The sequence below is a fragment of the Manacus candei genome, unplaced genomic scaffold (assembly GCF_025592945.1).
Source record: "Manacus candei isolate 608988 ecotype Guabito, Panama unplaced genomic scaffold, ASM2559294v1 h1tg000017l, whole genome shotgun sequence".
NCBI classification, from domain to species: domain Eukaryota; kingdom Metazoa; phylum Chordata; class Aves; order Passeriformes; family Pipridae; genus Manacus; species Manacus candei.
In genome coordinates, this window is record NW_026138065.1 from 14534963 (window position 1) to 14561763 (window position 26801).

Below are 26801 nucleotides of genomic sequence, written 5' to 3' on the forward strand. Positions count from 1 at the left end.
AGATGTATCCAGAGTATGACTACTATATGCCCAAGTATATGACAGATAACTAAAATTCTCAGAAAAGATACCTGACATGGAGCAGGGATATAATCCTTTTTTATCTGCTAAATTTTTGAAAAGAAGTAATTAGGTATAAAAGTCATTGATGGGATGGGACTTGAGTACAGATTGTGGTGTTTATTATTCTTAGTCCATGTCTTATGTTCTTGTGTCTACACATTTTGGCAACTCACATGGCAGTCACAGATAGTTTTTCTCTAAGGTGAGAACTGCATTAAAGGCATGAGATACCGCAAGCAGAAAATTGCTCATAGTACCAAGTGGAAAGAAAATATCTTGTATTCAATCTGGAAAGGAGATGATGAGCAGGGGTTTCATGGACGAGTCCTGTGTTCAATATCAGGCAATGCTTTCAGAAAAGAAATCAGGATGATACAGAACACCATAGTATTATTAGAAATTTGAAATTTCTAGAAATAAGAGCTGTATTAAGAAAGATTTTCTAAATCCTTCTTTCCTATATCCTTCCTCTTTCTACACAATGACAATTACTTTGTCACCTAAGTAAATTTTTTCTAAGAATCCATATGTGGCAAAGCAATGACACACAAAGGCAACTACTGAATGCCTTTTATGAAATAGATAAATATAATTCACTTTGGATTAATAAGAAATACACCTTGGTTTAGAGGTGGAACTGGTCACAAATGTGCATAAAATGCTTGAATGTGGGAAGGAGGGAGAGCTTAAGCTGCTTTTCTGTCTCCTTCGTCAGCAACTCCATTACCGCATTCAGCAGCACAGTCTCACATTTTCTCTAGTCTTCCTTTCACTCTTGCTGTCCCTGTAGAAACCCATCTTGAATCCTTAACTTCCCTTGCCAGATTCAACTCCAGGTGAGCTTTGACATTCCCAGTCCTCTCTGTGCATGCTCAGGGAGTGTCCACATCTCACGTGCTTCCTTTCTGTTTGACTTTTGTCAGGAGTTTCTTGTTCATCTATGTAGGCCTCCTGCTGTTATTGCTTGCCTTTCTACTCATCAAGATGGACTGTTCTTGAGCTTGGAGGAGGTCATCATGGAATCCTCTTCTCACCAGGACCATTATACCATAGGACTCTTCCATGGGAGGAGCAAGATCCCTGAACAGCCTAAAGTCTGATCCCTGGAGCTTAAGGGTGTGATCCTGCCATTTGTCTTACATCATCCTCAAATGGAGCATTCACAAAAGAGCACCAAAAATGGCTAGTGGTCTAGAAAGCATGTCTTTAAAGCATATGTACCACAAAGTAGTTTTTTTGGCTTATTAAAAGGCAATATAAAAAGCCTCTAGAACAGTGTAAGGTGGCTTCAAGATTAAAAGTGATACATTGTAATGTTCAGGAGTGGGAAGATGCAATGGGCCTGTAGGGCAGTAAAGAAGTTTTCAGTTTAGCTTTAAAAATATCTGGAGTGGCTTAGTTGGCTGTTTGGGTCAGACAGAATTGCACTGCATTGTGATTTGAAAGCTGTAAGCCTGCGTGGAGTGAAGGCTGAAAAAACAGGATAGCACATGTGTCAGCAAAGGGTCCTCTTGGCCTGCAGGATAATGTCGCACTGATCACAGATGAGAATGAAGTAAATCAATTTCCTTTCAAATCCCAGGCAGCATTTAAAACAGGAAAAAGAACTTATTTGCAGGCCTCATAATCTTAATAAAATGTTGGTGAGAAAAGACAATGTTTTTGCACAGCTACTTTTCAGGTAAAAGCATGTTTTAGAAGTCTTTATGTCCGGTTGAAAAGTAATGTAAAACTCAGAAATTAGCAGTGCATCTCTGCTGGGAAAGCAGAGGAAATTTTTTTGTGGTAGTCGCCAGTGTGTGCCAAGAAAGGACACAGCTTGCCTTTTATACCCATAACAACTGCAACTGTATTTAAGTTTCAAACTTCAAACAATTCAGATGGAGAAGAGACAGCTTTTAGTAGCATCAATCTCATCAGCACTTAGAGAAGTTACTATAGAAACTGTTACAGCAGAGACAATAAGAGGAAATAAAAACGGAAGGAGAAGAGAATGAAGATCTTTGAGAATTTGAAGTAAAAATGAACCAAAATATAAGTACCTAGCTGAAGCTGGTGAGGTAAAAATAAAAAGCCTTTCTCTTAATTAAGATAATCACGAGTACAGAAATTAGAGAAGGAAAAGACCTATAAGGCCATTATGCCATTTCTTTGGGCTCAATTTAAGATTTTGATGATTCCATGGGATATTTTTAGGAGGTAGTCCAGTCCTGCTGTAGAAGCCCAAAAGGATATGACATAGTTTAATTGGGTGATGACACTCCAAAGCAATAAGGCACTATAAAGCTGTTTTCAGTTAAGTTACATCACTTTTTCATGGCCTTTGACCACATAGCTGTAAACTGCATGAAGAATATCTTGATTTGATCTGTTATTTAGTTCCTCTATAAAACTAAACAAAGAATTAAATACTCTGTCTGCAGCACATGACTGTAACTTAAGGTATTTAAACTATTTTTGTCACATTTTTAAAAAATGCTGGTTAGTATGAAGAATGAAGTACTAAAAAAAAAGATTTGAGTTATAATAAAGACATGGGATATTTTTACAACCATATAATATGCCTATGTTGAAAAAAAACGAAAACAATTGTAATCATAAATCTAGTTGCCATTGGTGCCTAGGCTGTAGTTCCCATTATCAGTGGAATGAGAACCACGAGGTGGATACAGCAGTTTCATGCAGTCCTCTTCAAATAAAAATGGGTTACATTATATTAAAAAAACCCCAAACAACAAACAGACAATACCAACTAACAAACAAAAACAAAGAAAGCTAATTAAACAAATCTACTCTGTAATGTGTCGGAATAGTTTAATCCGTCACAACTCATAGTTTCCATTCTGCCTACAGCAGTTTTTCTTTTATTGTTTAATATTGTACATTCCATTCATACATAACTGATTCAGTTAAGAAAAAAACAGTTGTTTCTTTTTTCAGAGTATTTACTTGCATTTTCATAGCATTTATTTGGAAGTATTTTGTACATAAGTCATCTTACTCATTTACTATACAAGTGTTGACTTTGCTGATGGGGTGGATATTTCCTGTAGCAAGGGCAGACCTAATTACTTCAAAACCAGCTGTGATTACCAACACGCCCAAAATGCCGTAAGTGTCTCAGCTAAAATTCCATAAACGGCTTTTCATTTCAGATTTGAAATTTTGAAATGTTGATTTCAAAATAGCATCTTCCTCCAGAAGGGATGTCAGCCCTAATAATATTTAACAAATTCCAATTCCTGTGACTGTGCTCTATTAACCTAAAGTCCAACACTAATGCCATTGATATGTTATTTGTCATCCTTGCTCTCTCATTCTTGCAAGAATAAATCATCACACACCAAAGCAGGATAGCTGTGGTATTCAGTAATTCTTTGTGTGTTTTGAGCCAAATTCTGCCTTTCCTTTTTTGCCAGTAGAATGTAGGCTAAGGGCCTTTGGCACACAAGAGTCAAGGAAAGATTCACTAGGCAAAATAGCCTGACATCCTGCCCTGTGGAGCTTTGTGCTAGGCACTACCATCCCAAAAATGCTTGTGACTGAATCTATTCAGGTTTCTCTCTAGGTACAGTCATCAATGTGATTCCTGAAAGGCCTTCTGTACTGGAATATTTATGTAAAAACTGAAGATAGCTCTTTTCCCTTGAAGCTGGGTGAAGATTTTTCTCCCATCATACAGGCTGTCTGAAACAGCTTTCTCAAAGAAGTCATGTCAGAAAATCTAGTAGACATTTTCTTTTAAAAGAGACTTGATAGATGTGTAAGTGGTATTATATAATATGGTATATGTATTGCCACTGAATTGTAAATTCATATGGGTCTCATCCACATTAACTCATGAAAACTGGGGAGCTCTGAATTCAAGGAACTTTTCAGTTTAAGGCACTACATTCAAATCCACAAGTTGTTTTTCCCAGCAGTGTGAGCTCAATTGCAAGTAAAGACAGAGAAAATGTGAAATTCAATGAATCAAAAGAGAACAAGCAGGAAGATTATGAATATGTACTAATAAGAGAGAGAAAGACAGCTCTGGGGACTGGAATATGTGTTTCCTGTTTCCATTACTTACTTCATCAGAAGTACTTGAATGCAGAGGCAGTCTCTCGCCAAAGTTGGATGATACGTAAGGAATGAGTCAGGGAATTTCGGGAAGAGAACGGATAGTATCAGGCTAAGATTGTTCAGTGCTCTCTGGAGATTTGAGTTTGGCAGATCTTTCCTGTACCCTTCTTGTTTTTCTGGTGAAATAATTTAAACAAAACTTTCGTATGTCCAGTAATCATTGATTCTGAAGTACCTACTGTGGCAGTCAGCATTGGATGGACTTGTGTTTGGATATATAAAGTATTATCTATTATTAAGACTCAAAGAAGAATTGAGTCCCTCAGGCTGGCACTCAGCATGAGTAGACAGGTTGACTGTCCGTTCCTTCATTCCTTCATTCCTCATCTGGAATTGCTAAAGAACCTCTCAACTCATGATGGTGCTGTGAAACAATTTTTTAATATTTTATATAGCTAATGACATTCTTATGATGATTAGAATCATCACATTGAAAAGCTTAGGCAGAAATGAACACATATTTAATGTGCAAGGCTTCAGTGTTGTGCAGTAAATGCAGAGGGGTAGAGTCTGTCAGATGGGGCAGTGCAGAAAGGTGTGTCCTTTGGTCAGCTCTGTCCAACCTAGGAACTGAACTGGAAACAATACTGTGTTATCTTGTGTTTGAAGACTGCTCTATAGAGCAAATACAGATTGAATTAAGGTTGTACATGCCATGAAACCTTGTAGAAGTAGAAATCTTAGCAGTAAAACATCCAGATCAACCAGTGTTTATGAGTGCAAAACAAATTTCAGGTGCAACAAACTGCAGCAGATTCAAGCATCCCAAAGGTTAGTAAGATAACCAGTATAGTAGCACCCAAGCATTAAAATGGTGTGCAACTTTCAGTGAATAAATGTTGACTTTTGTGAAAATAAATACCTAGATTTATCCAGTGCCATACAAAGGATGAATAAACCTTTTCCATAGAATAGGGGAACAGTATATGGAATTTCTAAATATTGCCGTCTAAGTGCTTAGAAATATTTTAATGGTCAGCATACATTTCAAGCATGGTTTTGTTTTCCCATCTCTTCTCTCCAGTACTTAAAGGCAGGGAGGAGGGCACTGTGGTAAACCTGCCCTTCTCCTCTGAGCATTTTTCCCTCAGAAATTCTGTAGCAGCACTGGTGCATGCTTTTGCCGACACATTCTTTCCACATTTCATATCCTGTTTAAAAAGTTGTAAAATTAGATACTAAGGATACTATTTTAAAGTTACTAAGGCAGTCAAAATCAACTCTGTAGTTGTTGACATAAACTTAACAAACTAGGTGACCTGTTCCAAGTCTCAGATTGTTATTTTTTAAGGAAGTGAACAATTCAACCTTACAGATTCATTGCACAGTTTCTTAATTATTAATGAACGAGGATTTTGGCTTTAAGATAACTGTGCTTTGAATATATGTGTGCATTAAATGCTAAGTCAAGAGAAGCAAACCTGTATTCCTTCTAGATAGTTTCTTGTGTTTCAAAAAGAGAACAACTTCAACTATTTATAAACTATAATTAAGTTTCTTTACAATATGACTTATTCTCAACAAGCAAGTCCTTTTTCTTTTGCTTTCTTATGAACTGTGTGGGAAAATTAGGGTTCAATCACTGCAGAATTTACTCAATGCTTAATTACCCATAAACAGCCTTCCAAGTTCTGCTCATGTAGAGCTTGCATAAAGACATGATTTTTCCCTCACTATGGCTGTCTAAAAATTGACTTTTAAAAATGATGTGTAAATTGTAACATAGGAGAAAGCAGTGTTTTACTATGGTTTTGGCTTCTTTCCCCAGTCTGCTGTTTGAGTTCATCATATATTAACAGCGTGATGCTTAGGAAAGCCAAAGTAAGAAATCATCAGTATTAAATTACTTCAAACGTGGAACTAAATTAGAAAGCTTTACTTTCCTGAATGAGCTAATTGTTTAAATTTTCCAAAGGAAATGTTTCTATTTCTGTGAGAGAAGGGGTAAATGGGACTTCCTCTGACATAATTTTCGTTTTAAATCTGAGTTTGAGAGCAACATTTTTACCTTCATAACCAAATATTACTGCTTAACTGCATGACTTGTATAAGCTTGCTAGTTGAAGTGACTCACTTACGCAGATGAAGTTATTTTTAGGGAGATAATTTGCACTGTTTAGAAGAGAGGAAAAAAGGGAGAGAGAGTCCTACTAAGAGCTAGATCCCTCATTATAGTTTACAGAGCTCATGAACCCAGCATCCAAGCAAAAGATGACTAAGCAAGGGGTCTATTGGTACTTTCAGGAATTTACAGACATGAGTCATCTGCTTATTTTCTGCAGACATATCACCAGGGTACTTCTGAGTCAGCTGTTATTTGGAAAGAGTACTTGTATTCAACGTGATACGTTTTTGTAGTTCTTGGGTAACTTGCATGCCAAACCAACACAGTTTGCCTACTTCAAGTGTTGATTTACAGAACTGGTGTGTTGTTAACTGTGATGCATTTTTCATGGCAAAGTATAAATGTTGTCTTGAATGTAATTACAATAACACCTTTGCCACCTTATGTATTGCATGGAGGCAGAACTGATTTTTTATTAATGCACAGATTGAGAGTCAGACTGCCTATACGCTACCAGGTGAAAAGAAAAATTTTCTTTAGCAACCTGTGTGACTGTGAGCAGAATTTGACCTTTTGTATCAAATGTACTTTGCTGGCATGAATTACCAATGGTATTTGTTATTTTTTGCATTCTGTGCAGTAGCAGTGTCAATGGACGGGCATCCACTGCGACGGAAGCAAGTTCTTGCCTTCCTTTCCTACTGCCAAAATAATAGCTGGCTACCTTGAGATATGTATAACACTTTACAACTCAAGGCTATTTCCTGTTTACCGGTCTTTTAGGTGTGGTTGTGTTCCAGAATTAGGGACAGGTTATTTTACTTGGTCTGGACTCATCCACACCTTGTATTAAGAAAACACTTGGATTAGAAAACTGGAAGATTTTAGGTGAAGGGTAGTGTTAGAAATCAAAGGCAGGTCAAATTTTTCAAAACCGCTTGCAGTTCAGGGTGATACTGTTGTTGGCCAGATGTGGGATGCACAATTTTTAATCTAATTTGATTATCTGATTTATTGGATCAACATAAGAAATTCCTGAAAATTCCTATACAGATTTTGGTTAATAGAACAAGAAATTTTTTTCTGTTATGGTTTGGTGATACCTTCTTATAACAAATTAAAGTATCTCTGTAATGAGAGCACTGTCTTGATTATCCATTTAAACAGCATTTCTAGTGCTAGATACTTTGTGTTAAGGGCAAACCTTTAGTTCTAGATAACAGGAGGAAAAGTGTTGCTGCTTGCCCCTGTTATGTAGACAGAGTTTTCAAAGGAAAGTTAGTGAAAGCTAGAAATTCTCAACTAAAAAGTATAATAAAACTATTACTGGAATGCTTTGTTAAAGTTTGTTATTCCTCTCACATGGTGATAAAATACAGAAGCGTAAAGAGTTGTTTTCTATTAAGGAGTTGGTACTTAAGAAGGAAAAAGATGCACTAGAGGAGCAGAGTTTAAGCACTCAGAGCTGAAGTAGTGTATTTATAACATTAAAATGGAGAACCAGTCTTCTTTCTTTACTCTTTTACAAGGTGAAGTCCCTCAGAGGCTGAGGCGCACACACTGTTTGTGAGGGGAGGAGACAGCTTGCTTGCTGATAAGTGAGCATGTTACACCAATGTTTTTCAGGGTTGTTATTTTGTAATCATGTTATAAAGAGGAATTTGACAGAGCAATCTTTGAATCTAACCTTTGTTAAAGCAGTGATCTGCCCTCAAATTAGCAGAACTCTGCCCATGTCATTACCACTTAAGTATCTCCTGGAAGCTGGTGTGTGGGCTGAGTCACCAGCACTTTGGGAGTTGTCACGTGTGGCTCAGACACTGGGTCATGAACTGAGCAAGCGCTGTCATCCACAGTGATTTCTTGTATTTTGAGACTACAGCTGGAATAGCACATTCGGTTTTGTGTACTTCATGGCTACAAACGGCTTTTACTCCTAGAGCTTGGAGGGTAATTTAGGGAAAAGGAAGATATGGTGTGGCTGATGCACATCAGAGTATTTAGATGTGATTAGAAAACCTGAAAAATGAAGGAACTGGTGGCATAATAGCATGGAATTTGGAAAGTAAAACCTGTCTTACACTGATATCTGAGTCTGTAAACAGAGTTTCATAGGAAGTGCTGGAATATCTGCTCCAGAAAGTATTTAAAATACAATTCTACTGCAGTGTTCTTTCATTGTGCAGAATTAAAGAACTGGGCTTTGGAGGATAACAAAAAGTACAGTTATAGGTGCTTTATAAATTAAGTGTACACCTTTAAAAGAAATCCGCTTTATTCTGTTAACGTTGATGTTATATTAAACATATTAAACAGAACTGTTGGATCTGTTTAATATCTTCATCAATGATTTAGATGAGGGGATTGAGTGTGTACCATCAGCAAATTTGCAGATGACACTAAGTTGGGGGGGAGTGTCGATCAGCTGGAAGGCAGGAGGGCTCTGCAGAGGGACCTGGACAGACTGGAGAGATGGTCTGATTCCAACGGGATGAGGTTCAACAAGGCCAAGTGCCGGGTCCTGCACTTTGGCCACAACAACCCCAAGCAGCGCTACAGTCTGGGGACAGAGTGGCTGGAGAGCAGCCAGGCAGAAAGGGACCTTGGAGTGCTGATTGACAGGAAGCTGAACATGAGCCAGCAGTGTGCCCAGGTGGCCAAGAAGGCCAATGGCATCCTGGCCTGGATTAGGAACAGTGTGGCCAACAGGTCCAAGGAAGTGATTCTTCCCCTGTACTCAGCACTGGTGAGGCCACACCTGGAGTACTGTGTCCAGTTCTGGGCCCCTCAGTTCAGGAAGGATATTGAGGTGCTGGAGCAGGTCCAGAGAAGAACAATAAGGCTGGTGAAGGGACTTGAGCACAAGTCATGTGAGGAGAGGCTGAGGGAGCTGGGGCTGTTTAGCCTGGAGAAGAGGAGGCTCAGGGGAGACCTCATCACTCTCTACAACTCCCTGAAAGGAGGTTGTAGCCAGGTGGGTGTTGGTCTCTTCTCCCAGGCAGCTATCAGTAAGACAAGAGGGCACGGTCTTAAGCTCTGCCAGGGGAGATTTAGGTTGGATGTTAGGAAGAAATCAGACATTGGAATGGGCTGTCCAGGGAAGTGGTGGATTCTCCGTCTCTGGAGGTTTTTAAGATGAGACTGGATGTGGCACTTAGTGCCATGGTTTAGTAACCACTGTGGTAGTGGATCAAGGATTGGACTTGATGATCTCAGAGGTCCCTTCCAACCTCGCTGATTCTATGATTCTGTGATGTTAGTAATTCTAGTCTGTTGTCATAACTCAATTTAACTACAGATTTCTGAAATTGAAAGTAGACCAAGAAAATATAAACTATGATTCTAACAATGAAAAAGTGAAAAAAACAGTTTCTGACCATGAAAATATATACCAGTTTCTAACTGTTGTAGACCATTTTATTGTTCTGCCAGAACTAGCTGATCATGAGACAGTGATAAGCAAAGGGAACTAAGAGGTTCTGATTTTTATTTTTAGTGAGATATTTTGGGTATTAATGACTTTGCAGTGTGTTTTTGGGTTTGTGGGTGGTTTTTTTGTCTAGCAGATGACAGCAAGTTGAAATCTTTTCCAGCTCATGTGACTGAATCTTTCTACATTCTTTATCAAATCATTTAACCACTTGAGGACCCAGGCAGCTGTAAAATAAGAATGATAATGCTTTTTATGTCCAAAAGGGCATTATAACGAATTGCCTAAAGCAGATAAAGAGAAAATTGATTATTGAATGGAATATAGAACGTATTTTGTGATTTTTTTATAGGGAAAAATTTCACAGTAAAAGGAGAATAACTTATTTTTATAACAAAGTAATCATGATGTTAATTTTATGATTAGCATAGAAATACACTAACATTTTTTTAATTATGTGCTTTACAAAAGTGTTCTGATAAAGCGAAGCATCTCATACAGTAATAGGTTGGAAGCATTACTTGTGAGAAATATCAATTTCTTCTTTTCTGTCACCTTTAAACACGTAGAAAGGACTGATGTTTTCCCAGTAAAAAAGGGAGAAAATGCAATGGTGTAATTTTATGATTTTTTTTTCCTTTTTGAATTACAGTTGACCTACCGCTGTACTTTCCACGAGACCAACCAACCCTAACATTTCAGTCCGTCTACCACTTCACCAACAGTGGCCAGCTGTACTCCCAGGCCCAGAAGAATTACCCTTACAGCCCACGCTGGGATGGCAATGAAATGGCCAAGAGAGCAAAGTAAGTCAGATTGCCTTTTCCTAGTAAATATTACTTTTGTTACGTGGGTTTCTGTGGATAGAAGTTTCATGGATTAAACTGTCCATTTCTAGCATTACAAAAGCTGAACCTGTTTTCGTTCTCATACAGTCCCAGCATTCCCATAGGTGAGTGTAGACAGTTACTTTACTAATCATGCTTATTACATTAGTGCCAGAGGACTGATTAAAAGGAGGCTCTTTCTGCTAGGCATTGTAGGGGCATGGAGTGGTGTCAGTCTCTGCTCCAAAGAACTTCCAATCTGAGTAGATGAGATAGCCCACAGCAGGAATAATCTGCATGGTAGCAGTCAGTCAAGGTAACTCCCTGGTTTTGTGTGGGTATTGAGGGGACCCTGAAGGGGGGAAGCATGTGAGATGGAGAGAGCAGGGAAGAAAAACCTGAAAGAAGTGGAATTCAGCTGTAATAAAAAGACATGGAAGAACAGGAGGAGGTAGAGCAAACCACCAATCCAGCATAGGAGACAGTCCTATCAGATCCTGAGAAAGTTATCTGAAAGTCTGAATATCTCTTGCTTTACTGCTTTTTTGTTGGTTGGAAAGAGAGAATCTCTGATTCTTCCTCCACATTTTTTCTGCAAGCCCTTGTTTCAGGCTGGGGAGACACCAGTTCAGCCTGAGTACCCTCTCTCGTTAAAGAGGATAAGGCAGCCTCCCAGAGTGGTTCTGTTGCAAGGGCAAGCTGCCATGGGCAGTGGTGCCCCCAATGCTAGATATTATCCCTGCCTTCTTATGAAGCAGAACAGATTTTACCTGAATGGAGCAACATGGGCAGCAGCCTTGCTGCAGTATTTCAATTTTGCGAAGTGTAAAAATGTTAGAACAGCAAGAGATTTAAGTAGGCTGATTATCAGTTGTTCAGCATATAAAGGCATCAAACTGCATAAATAACAAGGCATGTTGGGATGAACATTTTGAGTGACAGTCAGAAGATTAAATTAAATCTGCAAATATGCATAAATAAGAGTTGAAACAAAAATAAATCAAGCTGAGTAAATCAAATGAATGGCATGGTCAGAGACTGTAATTAGGAAATGATAGAAGCAAACAACAATTGACTTATGCATTTGTAGATTTTTATACTAATTTAAATTTTATGGACAACATCAAGTAACATTTGGGTTTTGATTTTGATGCAGTGTAATAGAAATTTTTTTGCCACCATAGAAATAGAGTAGAAATTTAATAGGAATTTGGTTTTGCTACCATATGATTTAAAGGAGCAGCATTTCTTGATAAAGTGTGATTTTTTTAATTTTCTTTTTGGTGTGGACTTTCTTCTTTTCTCTAGCAGAATATTATGACTATGTTGTTTATTATTAAAAAAAAAAAAAAAGAAGAAGAAACAATATCTGGAAGCATTACCGTGGCTTTTTTTTTTATAACCATACTACAAATGCATTTCTTTTGTGGCTGAAAGCTTACAAGTACCTATGTGTCGTCTGCTAAGTGCATTCACTTATGAGTGGGTGTATACAATTGGACTTCTCTGCCCTGCACTTGAAATTTAAAAGTATTATAACAGTTCTCTCGAAAAGCACTAAATGTGTACACTTACTATCACATGTATGTTTGTGAGGTTATTCACTCTTACGTTTGAGTCTCTGCATTTTAAGTTCTACACTGGGTACGTAATATGAGAAAGATGATGAGAAGCGGGGGAAGACAGAGTGCTGAGATGTCTGAAATAGCTACCACTGAGCTGCAAAGAGACAGAGAAGCTGCTCTAGTTAAAAGCGCTTCGCTTGCAGGAACAACTAGTGATTCCTGAGTAGGTACCATAAATAAATCTGTATCAAGAAAAGTATGATGTTATGATATGTGTGAACATATTTTAAGAAAGATTTTTATCACAATCAAGCATCTTATGTAAACAGTGTTTAAAATATTTGCTAGGGCTTCTTAGAATAGGTTAGTGTGTTTCTACACAATGAAATAACTTCATTCTATTTTATTTTTACTGTAGAGAAGCTAGGAACCAAGTATATGGGAATATATGTTGATATATAGGAAAGCATTGTAATTAAATATATTAGTTCAAACACCACATCAAAACCTCCCCACTAAAAGCAGAAAGAAGGATTCATTATTTACCGTCTAGAAACCATGTCATTCTACTCAGCTGAAGTAAATTTAGCCCTGGTTAAATCAGAGACAACTGGTTTATGTTTCTAAATACTGTCAATTAGGTTTTGCTTATATATAGTCTTTTTCCCTCTTATCCAAATGGTTTCTCAAGTGCTTGGCATTCTTTGAGACAAAACATCTCTTGTTTATCTTCCTGGCCACTGCTGTAGGGCCACAGGATCTCCCACTTGACTTTCCAGTATCTGACCAAATTCTCTGCCCTTCTTCTCAGACACTTCAGGGATCAGTGTACACCATCTTCCTCACTGGAGCTAAAGACACCATCAAGGACAGCTTTTCCTTGCTCTCACACCAACTGTAGAAGCATCATCAAGTTTGAAATAGTATCAGTCAGAGATTTCCTCATCCTCAGTTTTGGCAAGCCCTGCCTCTGTTTTCAGCAATTCAACACAGCCTGCTTATTCATGGGCAGAGTTGTCATAAGTTCATGCCAAAGGGACTTTGATTCTATGCCCAGCTTTCTCCCAGGGTTGTTGTTTTGGTTTGAGGGTTTTTTCCAAACAGGTGAGCCCATCCAATTCTTTCAGTGCAGGGACTAAACTTGAAAGTCTTGGTGTCCTTGCTTATCTTGTGGCCCCCAGCAGAAGTAACCATCTCTTTTGAAGTTAGGACTTAACCCTTTACTGTAGCCTTGAGACAATCAGTAGTAACTATAAGTAGGAGCAAAATTTGTCCCCTAAAACGCATGCATACAGAAGTAGATTGTGTGCATTCATGCTTAGAGACATATCACCTGAATCTAAAAGGCAAATTCTCAAAACAGAGTATGATTTTAGCTGGCTGTATTTTATTCACAGAGAAAAACTGCTCATGTTCTTGCTGAAGTAATTGAACCAATTTATGTCTGTCTGATAAAGCCCAAGAAGTCAATATCTATCTCTCTCTCTCTCTCTGTCCTCTTAAGCAGATTTTAAAAACTGGGCTCCTTTGAAGCCCTCTGACTTAGATTCCTTGCTGAGAGATAGCATCTGGTAACTGAAGCTTACTATTGTCTTAGCCCAGGGATTGTCCTCTGGCTTGATTTAATTCTAAGGGATGAATCAAGTCCTGATTTAATAATGCAGTTCCAATGGCCTCCAGATTGCTTGTTTCTCAACTAAACACAAAATTTTAACCTGTTTCTCCAGATAGAAACAGGGAAACCAAAAATATTGAAATTTTCTTACAAGCTGCCAAGATGCTGTTTCCTCTCAGTTCATATCTTGGGCTTTGCCTCTTTTAGGTCATTTATTTATATGTCTGTGGCCTCCTGCGTAAGCAGCTTCTCCAAAAGATTTGGTCCTAAAATACAATGGCAAGTCTAAGAAAATACAGTAAATTATGGAAAGTTAGCAGCCTTGTTTATGGTGTACGTGTGAAGTAAAACATCTCTGTGCGGTTTCCATGGGAAAGCTTTCTTGTTTTTTTGCTTAAATAGGCATTCAAGTGTACATAAATGGAGTCTTTAAAGAACATGCAGACTTGAAGCCTGGGATTTTATGAAGGAATACTGTAAATAAAGCTTGTTTGTTTATACAAATGAAGTTCAGTTCTTAGATGCACTCTGGCCCAGTTTCTGTCTGATCCACTGCTGCTCTGTAGACTTAGGTTATACTTCAGGGACAGCAAGTCAGGACTCAGTTTACCTTTTATCCTACATAAATCCACCTACTCACCATTAAAAATAGCAGGAGGATGGAAAACTGGTATCACAATAAAAAGTTGCTCCAAAGGTTTGTATTCATTTTTTATTTTTTTGGTTTGCTGATAAAGCTGGTTTCTGAACAACAGTGTTGTCCCTGGCCATTCACCAGTGTTTGCTGAATGTGGTGTTAATTTCATATATCCCATAGGGCACTCTGAGGGTGAAAGCTTAAAAGGGCTCAAGTGCTCTCAACGGTATATTGGCTGTTGCTGTGCCATAAGGTCAAGTGCATTTTAAGATTATATGCAGACACATCTTGTGTGAGCTACAGATATATATTCCCAGCACAGCTGCAGCTGTGGTTTGTGCCCAGCAGAAACATGTGAAATGGTTAGAAAGTGTCAGGATGGTAAACTGGGCCATAGCATTTTCAGCCTCATTGATACCTTTTCCTTGACTGTCATCAAATTACATGACATGTATCGTGTGTATCATTGCCCCCCACCCCCCCACACATGAAAGACATTGCAGTGCTGGAATGCGTCCAGAGAAGGACCACAGAGCTGATGAAGGGTCTGGAGCACAAGTACTGTGAGGAGCATCTGAGGGAGCTGGCATTGTTTAGCCTGGAGAAAAGGAGGCTCCAGGGGGACCTTATCTCTCTCTACAACTACCTGAAAGGAGGCTGGAGCCAGGTGAGGGTCAGCCTCCTCCCACAGATAAGTGACAGGACAAGAGGAAATGGCCTCAAGTTGTGCCAGGGGAGGTTTAGATTGGATATTAGGGAAAAATTCTTCCCCAGAAAGGTTGTCAAGCAAGGCTGCCCAAGGAAGTGAAGTCCCCACCCCTGGAAGTATTTCAAAAGCGTTTGTATGTGGCACTTAGGGACAAGATTTGGTGCTTGACTTGGCAGTGCTGGGTTAATGGTTGGACTCAATGAACTTAGAGGTCTTCTTCAAACTAAACAATTCTGTGATTCTATGATTACATTTACAGATTAAAAAATTGCATTTCTTAGTCTAATAAAAGAATATTTGAAAAGAAAAAGGGACAGTTGTTGTGTTGCTGTTTAGACAAACTCAGTTGTTATATGTCAAAGACTTGCTGTTGTATTCAGTAAATTTCGAGTGCCCTAATGATTTTTTTTTGTTGTTATTTTGACATTAACCAGTTTCAACTCATCCATTTTTTTGTTATTAAGTCAGATTTCTTTCACGTTTTAGGCAGAATATCTCGTACTATATTTCAGTTTCTTTTAAAATAGCAAGTTTCACTGTTTCCATGAAACTTTTGATTTCCACCTCTGTTATCTTGAATCTCACTGTAAAGTTTACATGTAAACATTGCACCTTTTTTTATAATCTTCTCTCCTTGACAGGTTTAATTAAGGTAATAAATCATTTGTTATTATTTGGGTTGTATTTAAGTATTTTTTTTTCTGCTTATTCATAAAAGTAACAAATTGTATTTGCATGTATTATATGATTTGCATGCACATTAGTCATCTTTAAAGAGTAGTTTTCCAAAAACTACCTTATTTGCATTTACATATACTCACCTCACAAAGCTTTTTTCATGACTGCCTTTGTCTCTGTTGTGTGTTACCTTAAACTTACTTAGAAAAAAATTTAGAAAAATGAGAGTAGGGAACAGAAGCATAAAACACAGTCATCATCCTTCCATAGGCACGTGTGCATGTGTTTGAACGTTTGCAAGGCTCAGAGGATTCTTTCTGGAGAAAAGCAGCAGGATAGCTACAAACTAAGGGCTGAAGTGCTGAGCTGGGTCGCTGGTTTAACTATGGTTTTTGATAGTCTTGCATCAGAAACTGAACAGAAGTGATTTCCTTGCCTGAAATCGAGTCAGGCTGACATTGTGTTGCCGCCGGTGGGCTGCTCTTCACAACAAAAAATGGGCAATAGGCTATGACAGCCATAACAAGAAGAGATGTGGCGACCCAGACGTGTGAAGACTATGAAGATATTAATTTGATTTTATAGACCATTAAATCAAAACTCTGATTTTCCATGGAAGTGTCAGCTGTAAGAATTACATGTGAACAGTAGAAAGAAAAATGGAAAAAATTACGTTTGGTTAAAATAATTGGTGATTGCATTTGTGCTTGTAGCGTGTTCTGCAGTCGATTTACCCACAAAATAACAAAATTATTTTGATTTTAAGATATAATAGGCTAAGTAGATAGAGCTTTTAATTATAGTTTTCCCAGGATATCACTTTATTTTTACATTGTTTGTCTGCATACGCTACAGAGTACAGTGCATACACATGATACTTGCACTTACTGAGTCATATTTTTCACGTACTTTTCTTTAAATGTCTCCTTGGATAATTAAGCCTGACTCTTAAGTTATGGTATGTTAGTTTCTGACAGGTGCCTGCCAGGGATCTTCAGTGCTGTCATGCATTATGTGGATTTCAGCCAAGACAGAAGGGCCTGGGTATTTGTTTCTGGTCACTTCTCATTAAAGCTTTGACTGTGGGAAAAGAAAAACAACTATTTAAAGATAAGGAGTATAGGTGCTATAGGAAGTGCATAGAAATAAAATCTGTTAGGCAATTAGTTTTTCTCTGGTTTTGTGTAGATACTATGTATATGTGTGAACTGTACATATGTGCATTTCAATATATGGTAAATATTCTTTCTGCAAAAAACTATTCTCTCATATATTGACAAGAGAAATGCACGGAAGAGAATGAAGAAGTTGGCTTGGTTAAAGTGGAATATAATAGCCCTTAGCTGGAAGACAACTGCTTTGTAGGAATTAAAGGTTAGGATTTCACGTAGGTGGTTCTTGGATAACCAGGGTTAAGTGGCATTCTAGAAATACTATGAAACGCGTCTGATTTGGCTTTATTGGAGAACTCCATTATACATTTATCAAAGCTGCTAAATCTATATTAGAGCATTGAAGTATAGTTAGGAACAGATGAAAAAAAGGTCCTCCCTTAAGAAAAGGATAGAGAGAAATGCATAGATCTGGCAGAAGCTTGACATTCAGTAGCCCAGATAAGTAGTGTTGCTTGATCAGTTACAAAATAAACAGCGAAGTAAAAGTACTAGATGAGCTCCATACTCTTGTCCTTTGAGTAATATTTGTTATAACTCCATTAAACACAAAGAACAGTCATACTAGGTAAAACTCAACATTCATTTAGCCCACTGTCATGTCTGTATCAATAGGCAGTAGCCAATGCCTGTGGAAGAGCATGGCAGAGCATGTAGCCATATTTTCATTGCGTGTTCTACCATCCTCAAGGGTTTCTTTATCCAGAATTGATACCTTTCTGTTCAGTAACCCTACGTAGCTTTCCTTCTGTTTGATTGCTTCTTGAACCCACATAATAACATCACAAAATTCTGTGCCAAGGGATTGCACAGGCAACATATGGTGTGAAGAACAAGCTTTGTTGGATTTTTGCATTCCTGCTTCCTCGTAACTCCAGTTGTTATTCTCTAGCTCTTGTATGAAAAGCGGCAACAAATAATTAATCCACTGATCCCCTCCAAAACCTTTGTTTTATGACCCTCTTCATGTCTCTTCTGTCACCTTTTCTCTTGCTCTGCTCGCTCCTTCCTTCTCCAGAACCTTTCCATGTTTCTGATTGCCCTTGTTCCACTTCTTTCTCTCTTTACTATTTCTGTCATATTCTTTCTGAGACACAAAGCTGCATGTTGCTCATCAGTGCATTCACTATGCGTTTATACAGTGAAGTAGTGATACTGTTTGGTTTACTTTTTATTCCAATTCTAATAACATTTGATTTGGTTTTTTGCATACAACTGAAGGTTAGTTACACTGTTCTTTTGGCACCAAGATCTCCTTTCTATCTGTTTTTCAGAGCCTGTGTTTTTTGTGTATGTAAAATTAAGTCCTTTTCCTCACATATTTCCCTTTCATGTTTGTCAATATTGACTTTTCACCTGGTATGTTATCTCCCAGTCTCCCAGTGCTGTAAGAACCACCTGCAGTTCCTCATAATAGTGCATTTCCCCTCCCACCCCCGACTAAATTGTTAGCATTAACAAACCTTTCCATCTTCTTTTGCTTACTTTTGTATATTGTGTAGGAATATGAACAACACAGGTCAGAACACCCATTTCTGTGCAGTTCTCAGGTGACTGCATCCTAATAGTATTCATCATTCATTCCTGTCTTTTTCTTCTTATCTTGACCTGCTATTTATCCACTCATGGATCTTTTCTCCTGCTGAGAGAAAAGCCTTTGAAAAGCCTTCCCAAATAGCTGCAGGAAAGTTGAGCAGTATGTGTCACTTGAATTTTTGTTGTCCACATGGTTTTGACACCTGAAGAAAATAAGAGACCTGTGAAGCACAAGTTTGCCTCCTAACCAATATATCATATTTACTCAAGTCCACTAATTTTGGACTTCTTATAAATTTATGGTTTCTATTAACAGTCTCTCTTCCATTAACTCTCTCTCTGTAAGGTATGGACATGAGATTTACTGGCCCATAGTTCCTTCTATCCTTCTGTCCTCCCAGACATCCAGACATTTTTTCAATTGACATCACAGTTCTCTGGTACCAAGCTGTTTTAAGCATGAGGTTACAAGCTATTTAAGAGTTTAGCTTTCTCACACTTGAGTTTCTCTATAACTTGGGTGTGAATGTAATCTGGGGCTGCTGATTTGCTTGTGTTTTGTTGATTTGTTCATTACCTTTCTGGCTGACATTTCTGCATGAGTCAGATCTTTTGGTACATCTCTTGGAAAGCAGAATTCTGGTATGGCAGCCTCTTTAAGCAGCTCCATTTCATTTATTCTTTGTGACTTTTATTTCTTCTAAGCATTCTTTTTACTTTTTGACTGGATTTTTGTACTGTTTGACAAGTGTTTATTTCGAGGGCCACAGCTAATTTGTTCATCAGATTCATCTTTTATTTGCTTTACTGTGCTTTTACCTACTAGTGTTAAGGTTTGTTTCTGTCTGTTTTCCCCTTTGGATAGGTCTCCAGCCTTTTAAGAATTTCCTTTTATTTCTGATAGCAAATATTTGTCATTTGAATAGCGAAGAGAAACAACTTCTTTAATATGTTTTATATAATCACAGATGTGTGGCATCTCATCCCTTTCCTTCTGAGTGGTTTGTCCTAATGAATATCCCGGGAGGTTTCTTTTATGCTTTGGTATGTTGCCTTCGGCCCCAGTAGTTGATAAGCAATCTGGCAAAGCAAAGCGGATGGCATGATGAAATCAGGACTTTCACCTGCAAGCAAACTTTGTTTTCGGGGATGCTGGTTGTCAGACTCATTATGGATGCATCTGTGGTGTAACCCTTCATCTCTGCCTCTGAAGTACAATTAAGGGATTCGGTAATTTCTTAAAGATTTTTCAAGTTCTGTTATTACTGCTGTGAGCTCCTTTCTTCTTGGATCTCTACACTTGTCTTTCCTTACGAGCTTTCCTTCTGAATGTATTTTTTGCCCAGTCTTTTCTGCTTTCTCCTACTACTTATATTGTCCCTACTTCCCTCCCTCCTTATTTCATTGCATTCTTCACCCTGCTCTTTATACTTTGAAGAGGTTCCTAGTAGAATCTTGTCTGGCATTGACTCTCTCCTTCAAATCTACTAAATAGTTTGCTAAATAATTAGTCTCCAACAGTAAAGCTCAATGTGTATTTATGTAGCCTAGATAGGGGGAAATAATATGTATCTTGCATAAACATTATTTCTTTAAGAAGTTAACCTTTATCTGGAGTGGAAAAATATGGCTATGGCACTTCAGCATCTAGGAAAAATAGAGCACACTTGTCATGCTGTAGCTCATAGGACTGGAAATTTCCTGCAAATTAACACTGTATTTAAAAAGACTATATGAAGATTGAGTTTTTCCGTGATGGTCTTGGAATATCATTCTCATGATCCACTGATAAGGAAGTGGACTGACCATGCTATGACAGAGATATTCCAGTGCACCCTTCACAGACACCCACTACACCCTGGGGAAAATGGAAGTTAAGAAAGCAGAAACAAAATTCGCTATGATCTAAGACCACAAGCCTTCATCTGACTGAAGCAAATCTATTTATGTTCATTGTGGAGAAGGTGAAGGAAGTGTTTATCTCTTGAACTGACTGGCAAACAGAAGGCATTGATAAAACTCTTTCAAAATGAGAGGTTCATTTTGCCATGTGTGCTTTGGGACACTTAGAGCCACTGTATCTGTGCAATACACCTTTGTAAATTCCTAAATATCTGTATCAGAAACCTGTGAGAGATTAAATCTCAGAATCTTTATTTCCAGATGATTCAAAAAAGTTGCTTGCATAGTTACTGGCCTTGGTCTGCATGCTCTGATTATGTCCAGTAGCTGTAATTTTTATCTGTAATTGTGAGTAAAGGTCTATGCATTTGTGAGCACGTATATTCTTGGAACCAAAGTTAGTATCTTCTGCAAAGTGATGACCCTATTTATGCTGCTGTTTTAAAATAAACATTAATTGCCAGCCTACGTAATGATCACAATCCTGGCTCCACAGCAGTTCCCTAGAACTCCCTTCCTTTATATTTTACCTTTAGTCAGGTTGTTATATTTATGGTTGTTTCATGATTTGAACAGTTTGTCAAGATTCATTTGGTTTATGGTAAGTTGGGCAGCAAAGTCTTCTAAAGTTTTACAGCAGACCAATGTTGAATTCTTCATGACTTTATTTATAAAATCAATTGATATCGTAGGTTTTTGGAACAGATGCAAATGTATAACCAAATGAAAAGTTAATTTTTGTTTCTGTTTGCTTCATATGGAGTAAAGCCACCTGTTAATTCTGCAGTCAGCAAACTATTGAAAAACATGTCTAAATATAACCATTTCTTGTACCTTTCTGTGTGACTTGAATCAGAAATGGTTATAACTCCACAGGAATTTGTGGAGATAAAAGACGTTAGTAAAATACAGAAAACAGCTTTTGGACATGAGTGAATTTTAATGTTTAAACTTCTGATGTGTACTTGGTTTCACTAGTTCTGCCACTTCTGTTTCCTGTTATGATTTTGGTAGCACAGGTTTTGGTTTGTTTGTGATTTTGGAGACAGTTTTCTGACGTGTAATATTATGAGCTGAGCTGACAACAATAGTATTTCTTAAAAACTTGCATTTTTGTGGCTGCCTGCTACAGACCTCTAGTTCTCTTGGTCTTGATTATTATTCTGTCCATCAGCCTGGCTGCAGAGTCAGTGCCTTGCGTAGACTGGCAGGTAGAAATGAGCATAAGAAGTTTACTGAACTCCTTGTAGGTAATTCACAGGAAAAGAGGATAGAGAGATAAAATATTAGAAGAGGGAGATTGTGATGCATATTTTTTGGCACACGGAAAAAAAAAATTGCCAGCAGCATAATGGCATTGGGTTCAGACTCCTTTGTACATTTGTGTGTTTAGCCAGTTACAGTAGCAGTAATTTAAGAACTATTGTCTTGCTGTTGTGTAAACACTTGAGATGTTTGCTTGGCATCACCAGTTTTGGAGATGTATAAAATGGAGAACTGTGTAGACATTGTGTTTCACATAAAAGCAAAATATTTGCCGTAGATAAAGCTGCCTAGTATGGAAATTATAAACCACATCCCAAAGAGCATACCATCGAGAAGCTTAGTTTAGAAACATGAATTCGTGCCAAGTATCGTTACATATATTTGAAGAGAGAAAGAAATCGTGGAAGGTACCTCTGTCGTTCTGTGCTGTGCTTGGATAAGTTTTAGTGATGTTCAGATTTGAATCGTGGTTTAGGAATGCCGCTGCCTCCTGAGTGCCTTGTGCCTTCCATAATAGTCCTAATTTTCATTAGCACTTGGCACCCGGCGCTATTGTGGGCCTGCTTGCTACATCCCATTTTCACCTAGGCAACTAAAAGTTGGAGTGCTGAGCACTGTTTGTCACTTCAATTACTGTAACATCTTAGATGTGGAGAGAATGATATAACAATCATTTTTCTTCTAATAGAGCTGTCATAAAATGTCTAGTGTAGAATTAATCTGTTGTCCCATAGTCATCCCAAAGCAGGAGGCTGAGTTATTCTGCTCTGCTGTGAGTGCCCACATATCTTTAGCCTGGTGAGGAATGCTCTGGAAGTGCCTGTGAATAAACAGACAGCGTGGTTCACCCAATGGAAATATGTTTTTAATGCATTATATATAGTAAGAATAGCAAGGAGGTTCAAATGTCTCACGTCTGAGTTTACAAGGAAAAACTTACGCCTCGAACATTGGCATGAGGCCTGTTGAAAGAACGGGCTTTCAGTAGATTTCCACACATTTGCATTCAGCCCTTGTCAGTGCAAGGCATAGAGATGCAGTAGGAGGGCATAACCACAGGGTAAGGACCTAATGCGCAGTCATATGGAATATGACCTAAATACATACCCACTATTGGAATTAATGCAACAATTTATTAATTTAAGTTCCTTTTGTTAATTAGTACTAATCATGTTAAATTAGATAGCTCCTGACAAAAGGAATTTGAAAAGAAAACAATTATATTAAAAAAAAAAAAAAAAGAAGAAAACCCAGAAGTTGGCATCTTTGATTTTCTTCTGTCATAAACAAACAGCAAATCTTAGAGAGTTTGGAAAGTTATGGTAAATATCTTCTGCACAGGAGATGAATTATTAGGGGTTACATGAACCAAACCAGCTGGATGTGCCTGTGTAGTCACAGGAGGACAAATCCTCTCGTCTGGCACCCAGAAGGGATTGTTGTAGGTGTTCAGTATTTTCAAAACAGGTTTTCATTGTGTCAAAACAAGTTGCGACAGGAACATAAAAATACAAAGGCATGCTACATATGTATGCATGATCCATGCAAAAATACTTCATACTTCAGAAACTAAATCAGGTGACATTGATAAAGCCTGGAGAAGCTCTTTTATAACTCTAATATGGCTGTGCTGTTGAAATAATTTATATAACAAGATTTTATTGCAAAGTGTCAGCATAATAATACTAGTCTGGGAGGAATAGGTCAAGAACCTCAAGAAGCCTCAAGCTGTCCTTCACTCAGACCTGCACCCTTCTTAATTTCTGTTTTCACCTAATTTAATTGGAAGAGGGGAGAATGTTGATATTCTAGCTAATTTATGAAGATCAGTCATCTGTGGAGTTGATGTTTTTCTGTCAGGATTCAGTGGATTTGAAGAAACTTGTAGATGTCCTGCAGCAGTTCCTTGAGGGTACAGCAGGAAGAAAATATGGGATGCAAAATGATGTAAATCCTAGAGTTACAAGTCCTGTGAAAGAAAGGGACAGCAGCTGGGGCAAATGCCTGGGATTCTCGGCTGTATCTAATACAGCTGGGAGGGATACAGTTCAGTTCTTAACTCAATCCCAGGAATATTCAAACAAACTCAATTTACCTGCTGGACAATTCAGACAATGGAGAACAACTGAGGAGAAGGGGGTCCTAGCTACAGATCTTACTCCAGAAGACTCAGAAGGATTAAGTAAGGATTCAGAGATGCCCATGACTACAGGAGTGCCTGCCCAAGTCAGATCTATTAACTTGAAAAGGTTGAGGGAAAAAAACCTCACGTTTTCCCGTATGCCTTGCCTAGAGTAGGAGAAAAGGGAGGTATTTTTCAAATATATTGGCTACTCTGATTTTGAATACACAAGAATTGTTCTATATAGTTAGAAATAAAAATTTGCAGAATTAAACCACAGTCACAGTACTTACTAAAACATTTTACAAGAACAAATTAGAATATTGAAATAAGGGATAATATTTAAGAATAAAGGTTGCTCTCAAAGTCAATAGTAGGAAAAAAATCCAAGTGTGATAACCTGAGTCTGCCTTCAGATGAGAAGGAACACAATGTATATGACTGATGCAGTGAGAAAAGGTAATGACAGACTCTGTGTCTTTATGAAAAGATGAAGATTTTGGCTCAAGGGCTTTAATTTGCCAGTAAAAAATGTGCAAGGGCAGAGTACACTGTGCTGGTAGTAGACATGTTGCTGGATATCTAAGTCTGTTCTTGATGTGGACCATCATGATTATTTCATCCGCTTCCTTTTCCTCAAATCATCTCTCGATGGAAAAGGCACTTGGAACTCCCACATCTTGTGCTGAAACTAATAAAACATATGAGTGCAAATAGGGCTAGCATGCTGAAAAACTTGGCACTCATGAACTGAGGAGTTTAAGGGGAATCTATTTTGTGAATGACTTGGGAAGATGATTCGTCACCCCATGACAATTGTCCTTGTCCCAGACACAAAAAGCAGAAATCCCACTGATATAGCATTTGGTATGCTTTTTTCCTCACAGAGATTGAATCTTGGTGTTCTGCTCCAAATTTACCACATGAAGATTTTAAGAGAAATAGAAACACCTAGCTAACTCTTCTAACTTTATTACACCAGGAGCAGTAACCATTGTATTGTTGGCTATAGCACCAGTCCAGCAAAAGCAACAGCAGAAAGCAAGTGTGTTAGTGTTAGAATGCTTTCACCATAAATATATGTGAAGTGTTGTTTGATGGGAGATTGCATCTGCATAATTTAAAATCTTTGCAGATTTTCAGCAAAAAGAGTACCTTCAGCTATCTGAAGGCAAAAGGTATTATCAAATGGTCAATGCAGATTTTCTACCAACTGCATTTAAAAAACCCAGCACTAAATTATCCTGGAAAAAAATCCATTACAATTAGAATGAAATTTCACAAAACCATGTGAATTCTGAGTCAAGTATGTTTTAAGTGCTGCAAACCGACACCCTGGGATTTAGACATGTATGGGCTTCTGGAGACCTTGTACCACAGTCAGTGTTTCATATCACTAGAAAATACTTAAACAGCAGGTGAGCCAATTCTACATTCTTTTAGATGCTTACCACTTGGAATAATAGCAAGACTTTCTTTACACTGGATAATAAGGTGAAGGAAAGAGAAGTGCTTTACTCTCAGCAGATGTCCTTGAGCGTAGCACCTGAAATTCAAGTATATATAGTGGTTAACTACAGCAAAGTGTGTTGTTTTCTGGAGTGATGAAGAAAAATTTCCATAGAAACCTCATAACTTGCTACCTTGAACTTGGAAAATGACCATTTGAGGGAACAAAAACAAATGGACAAAAAACAATGGAATCTTATGGTAAGATGCTCAACAAAGAGTTAGACAGGTGCCTGTAAGTGTATGAAGATTGGCACCCACTCTAGACTGAAAACAACTCTTTAAACACTGTTTAAGCTGAGATCTAAACCATTGTGAGAAGGATGCAACACTCAACATGTGTTTTACTTTATTTGAGTGTTGATTGTATTCAACACTCTGCTAAAGAATATTTGTGGACTTCATACAAATGAGTTTCTCTGTACTTGAAGGAGCATTTTATGCAGTTCTTCTGAGGTTAGTGTGAGGTCAGTGTGATACAGACCCACCAAGAACATAGTAGAGGAAAGCAAGAGAAAGAAGGAACTCTCTGTTTCCCAGAAAGGAGAAAAAGCATTGATCAAAAGCTGATTTCTGCCATTTGACACAGCCTTGAGAGACTATAGGTCAAGTTAGCTTCCTTCATCTTTAGTGTAATTCAACAGGTACCCAAGTTACTGATTTATTTTTTTTTAATAATAGTTCTCCAGAGCTGAAAAGCATATCTACTGGATGTAAAAATAATAATTTCAAAGTAGTTTGGAGATACTTGAAAGTATCATGTGGCAAAGTGTCTGAAAAAAAAAAATTCAGATATTTTTATGTGAATTCCTGTGGTGTAGCACAGATCAAAGTTGTTGAGAGTGTAAATTCATGTGAATATGTTTATGTGAATAGGGTATGAGAAACTAATCTTTTTCCAAAGTTCATGTTTATATTCACTGTTCCTCTGTGTTTCTATGTACAGGATGCTGGAATATGAGTGTTTTCTCTTAATTCAAAATCTTTCTAAAAGGAATAGCATTCCATGTGAAGGAGGCCCTTACCATGCAGTCTATAGCAGAGTATTGTCCTTCAAAAATTTTATATTTCTCTTGAAGTTATTTCATGTAATCTGTTGTCACATAAATAGTCCATGTAGTGGTCCTGTATACAATGTATACATGTCCATGTATACATTGACTTCAATGCCAGTTGGTCAATAAATGAAACTTACTCAGAAGGTGATTGGTGCTTCTCTTCCTCCTTACTGGTAATATATGAAAAGGAGAAAAAATGTTAGAATTTTCATTTCATGGGCAATTCAGACATTTTAACATATGGTTTTGTCCCAAACTTTAGATGAAAAGAAAAAGTTTAGAAAAAATTTTGCTTGGAACATATGAAAACAAAAATGCAGTTACTGTGACACTATAATGCACCTGCTAGCAGTAGCACAATGCCTCCTGAAAGAAAAAATTTTAATGATTTATCTCATCATTCTTCATGGACTGGGTTCTTTGAAGGGACTTCTTCTGCTGTTGTTTTTGTGCTTAGGACTCTTGTGATGCACCTTGTCTGTGGGCCAACTTACATCATCTCTGAGATGCTGGACCACAGAT

General features: G+C 37.8%; 1 protein-coding gene across 2 annotated transcripts in view; it reads left to right on the forward strand.

The window, feature by feature from the left end:
• The window catches only part of BABAM2 (BRISC and BRCA1 A complex member 2), a 168189-nt gene that overhangs the window by 138430 nt on the left and 2958 nt on the right, over positions 1 to 26801 (forward strand). For both annotated transcript variants that reach the window (XM_051782898.1, XM_051782899.1), the window contains exon 11: positions 10336 to 10489. In XM_051782898.1, coding sequence (XP_051638858.1) covers positions 10336 to 10489 — 154 coding nt within the window. The remainder of the gene's footprint in view (positions 1 to 10335; positions 10490 to 26801) is intronic.